Here is an 8262-nt window from a genome sequence, read left to right as displayed (position 1 = left end):
ACAGGATTAGTTTCAGATACTCATTATCAAACAATCCTAGTAGCCTCAACTGGAACCTCATAAGGTTCCTGAAACAACTCTCTAACTCTGACACATTCTATATTAGGGCAACGTGGCCGAGCGGTTAAGGCGAAAGATTAGAAATCTTTTGGGCTCTGCCCGCGCAGGTTCGAGTCCTGCCGTTGTCGGTATATTTTTTTCTCATGGGTATGTGTTTTATACAGTTAAACAAAAGGTATCAGTTAAACAAACGGTATCAGTTAAACAAAGGCATCAGTTAAACAAAGGCATCAGTTAAACAAGTTCAACGGGATAGAGGATAAAGTTCCAGCTAACAGAGCAGGGGTATTTATGTGTCCGAGACCCAACTGGGAGTGTCCTTCAAACTACGATCATACACCCAATGAATGCACTGGCGAGGCTGAAATATTAACACTAGAGCCAGACCTAATCCATGAAGGAAAATCTGAGATGCTGACTCAATGGAGACCATGACAGGCCAATTACCGATCAATAGCGGTTCCGTCGGCACGGTAAAACACAAAAATAAAGGAAATAAAACACATATAACCTGGATGAGGTCAAATTGGGTGCCCAGACAATGGTAATATCTTTGCTGCAGGCTATCCTCGATGCTCCGAGTTGGTAAACCACGGCCGTCAAACCTTTCACTGTATTCGATTGGCCTCTATCGAAGTACCGTAAAGAACAGTTCAGGAAGGAGGCCCCACACACATCAGTTAAAGCGGTCTATTGTCCGTAATAGTATTGATATGACCCCTTTGGAAGCTCAAACATAATACACCATTGCTGTCTTACCCGAGTGAAGGTTTGCCGAACAGGCTTACCTGATCTTGGACTTGAATAAATCGAAAAAGGCATTTTACGCTTACTGCCCAAAAGGGCAACCGTACTGAATTGCTTCCCGCCTTGCATGAAGAGCTGGCGCTGAGTAGCTTAGAGATCTAGCAAACCTTAACAAGTAAATCAGTTTGCCACTCAATCCATCCAATCAAGCAACATCTCAGACCCCTCTTGCAAATCCCATGAATTTAGCCAATCAGTAATATTAAAAATTACACCAAGCTCTCTTTGTACTCTGGCACGTAGCGCACCGCAGTCAATTTGCCTAATCTGGCAAAAATATAAATACGCACGTGAGACACGCACAGTGCCGCCTTTTTCTCTACTGATGACCCTGCTAAATTAACTTTTGCGCTTTAACCATTCTTCTTTTCCAACGGTCCACTGCTACACCCTCCAAACCCATATTTGCTATATTCAACTGACCATCAAATATGGAATCCCCAAGTGCCAAGAGACAGCTCCAGACCCAGTACCAGGGCACTACGTACAGCGATCCTGAAACGGCATCGCTCGCCACCCTCTCAATGAGAATCCGCAAGGCAGTGTCGGACGGCTACTCCACCAACAACAACTACTCCTACCAGTCTGACTTTCAGCAGCAGCACCAGGCGGCCACCCAGTCACACCCGCAGCTGTCATATTACAATGACTCGACGCCTAGACCGATCGGCTTGTTTGACAGATTCGGTGGCTTGCAGATGCTTCAGGAGGCCCCCCAGTTGTCATCGTCTCCAAACAGCAGCTTAGGAAGCATCAAGTTCGAGAGACCGCAGTTGCCCCAGCACTTGAGCCAGCCTCCTTTGTTATCCTTTGGCGACTCTACCCAGGGCAGCAGCTTGGCCGAATGGGAAATGAGGGGTGGGCAGTGTGGCACTGCCACCGTCGACAGTTTTTGGAGCACAGAAAAGAACAAACGCTCCCGTAGCGAGTTTGAAGGCCAGCCTACCGCAAAGCAGGTAGCCGATGCTGCTGCGTATGAGAAAAAGTATGGCTCTTTAAGCTTCAACGAGGAGTTCTAGGGCCGGTATCTGCTCTCCTATTTGTTTCCCTTTTTCTTCTTTCGGTTCGGTTTCTTGTATTTTAATAAAATGGTTGAATAAGATAAAGTAGCAGGCAGACACTGCAAGTGCGATGACTTGGTGAGGTTTATAAATGGGGTTCCTCCTCGGTGAACTCTATTAGATTGTCGGAACGAAGGGGCTTGTGATGCAACGAATGTTCTTAAGCTCCTGAATTCCATCCCCCGTGTAAATGTTTCCGGATTAACCTTTACTTACTACCGGCAGAATAGTCAATATAAATGACCTCTTATATGCCCTCTAATGCAGCATGTACGTATAAATAACCGGTCAAGTACCTGTCAGCCTTCTTCAGAGTCACCTCTAAAACTTGAAACTCCCTGATTTTATCTTTAACCACAAAGCTAAAGTAACCTTCGGAAAACGTCATTTGACATGACCGCCATACAGCTTGACAGCGGCGCATATACACATGTTGAATCACCTGGTATTTCCTTCTCAGTTTTCTTCAACCTAAACATAATAGAATACGCTATATAAAGGGGCCTTTACTGCATAACCTAAGTTTCAGTTTTAGTTTCAAGGGAAATCGTCTTGGCACTCCGGTACCGCCGCTCTCTGCCCTTATGTTAAGGCGCCGAAGTCGTCCGGGGCTACTAGGCAAGCTCACAAACTCGTTATCCCTATTAATTTAAGGCAATAGGTTTAGCACACAAAACTAAAACAAACCCAAGCTTTAAACCAACCTTCTCTTATTCTTCTCTATGATCTACCCGGTCTTGGCACTGTCGTGGACCCCGCATGGAAAAGTTCCCTGTCAGATTTCCTGCACGGTAATACCAGCGTAAGCGAGCCGCTGAAATAATCAAAAAGGAGGTTTACCCGCCATGTAAGCGAGCAAAACAAAGATCTAAACCCCCTACACACCAAGTTATTCAACTACTGCATTCAAGAAGCCTGGTATAGCAGCTATAGATCGCATCAACCAACCTTACCAAAGAATCCGAAGTAGCAAACCGCCCCAGACCAAAAAACCGTTTATGATCATCCCAGAAGAGAGACTCGCAGGATTCAATAAACACCTCCTGATAGTCTTAGATACCCAAGAAGCCGTCTAGCCGATTTGAAATTGCGGTCCACAGACATATCTTCCAGGCTTAATCGATACAACGATCCTCGCAACAGTGCTATATCTGTCACCCATCCTCGAACACGTCACATTAACATACCCTTATGGGTTCGGCAGACTCGAAACTCCGTTTTAGGAGCACGGTCCTTCGCATGGGAAACAGCATCGACATCCCCACTGACAGCAGCTACTGGAAAATAGTATGTACTTTTGATATTAAACTTTTGGAGGAAAACTTGAAAACAATCGTCACGGGAAATTTATCCAAGGTATACCTCTAAAACGCTATCTGTGCTGGACAAAGGTTTCCCCTCCTTTAATCCGTTTAGGTGCAATGACTAACCCCTTAGTTTTGGAGAGACCCGGAGAGTATCGCCGATGTCTTCGAACTCATTACCAACGCGGAGCTCCGCGCGATTCGCGAACGTAACCAGAAGAACTTCCTCAACCTCGTACGGATCGTGACGTATAGGCTCCTTTCGCTTGCGAGTGACAGTAGGTTCCCATCAGAGCATGTTTCCGAGAAGGAGCTCCTCAACTGCTGCAGGGTCCTTACACGTCTTTTGCCGTTTGTCTATGAGCTGCCAGAGCTCAAACCGGCAGAAAAGTCCATGTTCTGGTCCCTCAGCTTTGGCTATGCCACTACAAGCTTCCACAAGCTGAATTCGGCTAATAGCGACTCGGCCACAGTAGGCACTGACATGTCGAGCCACACCTCCTCTGGTGCCTCCACAAAGGTCAGAGTCAACTCTCCCCTCCACAACAACGAAAAAGACTCGGTCCATGTCGAACTTCCAACGAATGCGTTTGATTTACCCATTGGGGCCAAGCTTGTTCTGGCCTGTGTCCAGTTACTCTTCACTCGCCACTTTACCGTGGAGGCCAAGTCTGAGGCGTTGGGTACGGACTATTCCATCTGGGAACCAGGTATCGGCTGCAGCGGTGCCTTTGAGCCCCCCTCTACCAAGTTTGATGCCAACAGACTTGAGATCTTAAGACTCCTCCTCACGCTTGTGTCGCAGTGCATGTACAACACCCCCAAGACGGTAACGGACCAGGGTTCACGGTACCTCACCTGTCTTGTGGGGGCTACGCCCCGGTTACAAATGCTCACTCTTCTCTGTTCTTTGCTCAATACCGCTTGTAGAGTCAGCAGAAACCCCAACGAGAATGGCTTAGTGTTTCTGAGCGCACCGGCGATGGAGCTTCGGCACTTGACGGTGACCTACTCTATCCAATTACTCGTCATCATGGTTGTCTATCCCATTCCCCAGGACGTGCTGTTCATGAAGCAAACATCAATTACCGAAAAGAATCCGCACAACATGGCCCGTTACTTTCTCGGAAAGATCCACAAGGAGCCGGAGATGAAATTCTTGTGTGGATCGCTAATGAGTATTCTAGTGAACCCAGTGAGCTACACGGCCGAGCAGGAAGCATCGTCTGCGTTTACCATCATGAAAAAGTCTTCGGGCGACCCGCCGACATGGGCGCTGGAGATTGTCATTCTTCTCTGGGAAATGTTCCAGTGCAACAAACACTTTCGTGGCTACATCTCTCGGGCCCCGTCCACTGAGCTTTCCACCACCTTGTTGTACTACATTTTCACCTACCGAAATGTGGAGGTGTATTCCGGCTTTGTGCGTGTGTGTGCTCAGTTCCTCCTCCATGTATCCTCGGATACCCAGTTCTCCACGCAACTCCTCAAGACGTTCGACCTACAGCAGTATTTGATTCTCCCCCAGAACTTTATGCTTACGTCCAAGGGAGATGTCGGAACATACCGTGACTTCATGGTGACTCAACTCTCCACGATGCTTCAAAACGATAACCTGGAAGCCGAACCGGCCAATGCGCTCACATCGACGTTGGTGGAAATCCTCTACAACTTAGTTCCGATTGCCATCCCTGAAGCAGAGGCAACACAGATCAATGGAGGCCAGTCAACAACGAAACGGACCCCTTATGGCGGACTCTCGTACCAGGCCTGTAACTCTCTCACCCAGTTGGTTGTACGTTTTTCCTCTGCACAGTTCCTCTTGGTTCCAGGAAATTCAGACCTCCTTGCATTGGTGGTTTCAACCATCTGTCACTCGATTACCAGACATACGAAGGCCTCTAGGACGTTGATCTTCGTCATTGCCCGTAACCATGCCTTGTACAAGGGAGTGCTACAGAGCGTCAACACCTATAAGCCGATGGAGGTGGAGGAAGAACCAGAGGAGGTGGAGGACCACGTAACTGACAGCGATGACAGCCGTCCGCCATCCATACGTAACTCGATTTCCTCTCCGCGGCCTGAGTTGGGGCAGTTGAGCAGGCAAAACAGTTTTGGGGATGCTCCTGAGACCACAGAGGTGGCTGTGGTGGGCGAATTTGATAAAGAGATCAACCAGGCCTTGAGGGCCGTTCAGCCTGTCGGGATGTCGCTTAGAGCCAAGGGAAAACAGCCGAAGGATGCTCCCTTGAGCCAAACCTGGCCGGGTCACAAGGCCTTGCGGTACATTTTGGCGACGGTTGAACTTTTAATACAAGAAATTCCGGAATTCAACGCGTTTACGGCCCTGGAGTCCATCCGGATCTTGTCCCGTGTCGAGCTATTTGACTATGCTGGAGTGTTTGGGCGACTTGCACTTGCGCCTGAATATTCTCGTGCCACCGAATGGCAGCCGTTGCGGTTTGCCTGGTCTGCCATGGCCTTGGGTTGGTATGAGTCTATTATCTGGGGATGCGTGTTTCGTGCAAACGAACTCATCAAGGGAAAATGTCTTTCGAAGAATGCGAGCAAGCTTGAGGCCGGTGCTAGTTGGTTCGGCTGGGGTAAAAACGCCGCGAGTGCCGAATCGCAAGCCGTTGACCTTCCTTCGCGAGTGTTGCTCATGTCCACCCCTTGGGTCGAAACTCAGTTCTTGTTGTTTTCGATCAAACAACAAAGCAAGACCGGCCTCAGGAACGGGTATGACATGGCAGACTCGTTGATCAGACGGTTAAGTGACTTCCGCCTCACAAAACGGAATAGCGTGTCGTCGGTAAACTCTGTCGCGAGTGACGAGCTTCGCATTGACTCTCCGGTGGCTTCCCAGTTCATACCGAGTCGCATGGCTTCGGTGGGCTCGAACCATACACCGAGGAATTCTATTTCCTCAGCGGGGGTCTACTCGGGAATCCAGACCCGGAAGTTCAGCAACGAGTAGACTCGAGTAAGAGATTATTGGTTGAATTCAAGTTGTAGAAGTGTAAATGCAAGTCTCATGGAGGGATTCCTTTTAAACGGTTCTACTGATCGGGATTTACCAGCCTTAATACACGGTCTCGGACGAATATCAAGGCCAAAATTGTGGTAATACAATTAGATGTCCTAAAATACTCGCGATAGAGAATCCAGATGTCATATAGTGTTCCATCTCACACTCTAGTAGGCTCCATCAAGGAGTGTGCCCGGTCTTTTTTTGCGATTTGTGTAAAGGCACTTGGATGTGTATCTTTGATTATCTGTCTGCCAGATACATGCCCTTTTAGACTGTAAAGTTTTGCTGGTTGTTTCAAGACGCGCAGATTACCCGAGTTTACTTGATCTGAGACTGGTCTCTCCGTATTTTGTCCTTTCCTTACAAATATCTCTCATACATACCATTAATACACCCAACCTAGCGTCTTCTGCCCTTGCCTTTTGGCTGAACCAACTCGAAACCGTCGTCGTCCACGATTGGACCCTTTGGCTCGTCATCGACATCCATCATCTCCTCTTTATGTTCGTGCTCTTCCTCGTCCGATTCGTCTGACTCGTCTGGGTTGTTTGGGTCTTCTTCGATGTGCACATGCACCTGCTGCTTGTTTTTCCCCGATTTTTCTCTCTCCTCCCACTTCTTATAAAGATCCTCGACGGTGGCATAGTTCTGCACTTCGCACTCTCTGTAGATCTGCAAGATCAAAGCGGCGATAGGCAACGCCGAGTCGTCGTCGACATTCGTATCAAACTCGTCCAACATCCCGTACAAAAGGGTCTCCTCGATGGAACCCACGTCCACGGTCTGTCCATCGAAAAGCTCGGCCACGATACCCGCGAGCCAGTCACGCTTTTCGGCTGAGTCGGCGCCGCCCCACGAATTTTGCACAGCAATGGCGAGCGAGTCCCATCTGTAGATGGCCATGCACACCCCAAGCTCGAAGCGGGCCTGTTGCTTTTCGTCGGAGAAACGGAGAGTTTTGCGCTGCGCGTCGGCGGTGACAAAGTCCGTTTCGTCGATGTTGATAGTAGTGGTCATTGTGGCTGTAGTGGTCGGAGGGGAGAATTAAGGCTAGGCTGAAAAATACCAAATATTTTATTTTTTTGGCCTGCATGGATATACCGCATATGCTGAGAAGATGGCATCCAAATGAGTTGTACCCACGGGAGGTTCTACTGGTGTTGACGAAGCAGATTATGGAATCTTCAACATTAATAGTGATTCTATCGGACACCAAAAATCACCAGTATCGACAGGCGGAAATGTAACATGCCTCTCACTACGTGGTGGAAACCAAGCACGCCCTGTTTATCGCGCTCACGCCATTAGATACGAAACTCTAATTATCATTTTATTAAAAGTCCTACACGTTAGTCTTACCTACCCCAGTTTTACCCACTTTTGTCTTATCCTAGAATATTACTCGTAGCTAGAAGCATGCTATATTATATCTCGCCCAACCTATCCTTGAGGTGACCCCTCAAAACAATACCTTACTCCCTGTGTATGTTTTACTCGGAACGACTGCAGTCGTACGAAAGGTGTGTCAGTCTGGCCCACGACTGTGTTAACCCTAGAAGCTTTCGATGGCGCGCCGGCTATTAATAGATAATATCGTAGAATCAACGATAATGCTACTGCGCCATGCCACCTACTCTTACAATCAAACGTGTCTGGTCATGCGGTACAGCCTCGGAGCGTGTGGTCGTGCACTCCCCAGGGCAGTGCGAGCAGTGAGGCGCATTTGCCTTGTAGCCACCATAAACTCTAACAGCAAGACAATGGTAAAAGTTTACGTTTCGTTCTGGTGTCATCACAAACTCGTTTCTTTTCCTCGAGAATCCCGTTCGTCAATACGCATATCTTGATTACCACTTTGCTGATTGATACTGTGATACCTTGTTCAATATAAACTCTCCTCGATTACCTGAATTTGCTATAGGACCATCCCTCATCGTTTACTCCGCACTTGCATTTGCCATTGATCACTATCTCTGGCTTCTGACCTCGCCATCGTCTC

At 48.2% G+C, this 8262-nt stretch overlaps 3 protein-coding genes and 1 non-coding gene across 4 annotated transcripts; 3 read left to right on the top strand and 1 right to left on the bottom strand.

The window, feature by feature from the left end:
• The first annotated feature begins 106 nt into the window (after positions 1-106).
• BABINDRAFT_t266 lies at positions 107-188 on the top strand. The gene has a single exon. It is a non-coding gene; the product is annotated as a tRNA-Ser (tRNA).
• An 844-nt stretch (positions 189-1032) lies between these two features.
• On the top strand, positions 1033-2192 carry BABINDRAFT_162516 (uncharacterized protein). Its single transcript, XM_019129388.1, has one exon. The coding sequence runs from the start codon at positions 1299-1301 to the stop codon at positions 1884-1886; it is 588 nt and encodes a 195-aa protein (XP_018984166.1). The 5' UTR covers positions 1033-1298; the 3' UTR covers positions 1887-2192.
• Positions 2193-2833: 641 nt separating this feature from the next.
• Positions 2834-6209, top strand: BABINDRAFT_64673 (uncharacterized protein; the record flags this gene model as incomplete). The annotated part of the gene is made up of 3 exons (XM_019132435.1): positions 2834-3215; positions 3366-3758; positions 3846-6209. The coding sequence occupies exons 1-3, from the start codon at positions 3120-3122 to the stop codon at positions 6207-6209; spliced, it is 2853 nt and encodes a 950-aa protein (XP_018984165.1). The 5' UTR covers positions 2834-3119.
• A 453-nt stretch (positions 6210-6662) lies between these two features.
• On the bottom strand, positions 6663-7280 carry TSR2 (Tsr2p; the record flags this gene model as incomplete). Its single annotated transcript, XM_019131887.1, has 1 exon — positions 6663-7280. One exon carries the CDS (start codon positions 7278-7280, stop codon positions 6663-6665), a length of 618 nt encoding a protein of 205 aa, XP_018984164.1.
• Positions 7281-8262: the final 982 nt, after the last annotated feature.

Source organism: Babjeviella inositovora (genome assembly GCF_001661335.1).
Source record: "Babjeviella inositovora NRRL Y-12698 unplaced genomic scaffold BABINscaffold_9, whole genome shotgun sequence".
Taxonomy (NCBI): Eukaryota; Fungi; Ascomycota; class Pichiomycetes; order Serinales; genus Babjeviella; species Babjeviella inositovora.
The sequence above is the reverse complement of the archived record's forward strand: the minus strand, read 5'-3'. Positions and strand labels throughout refer to the sequence as shown.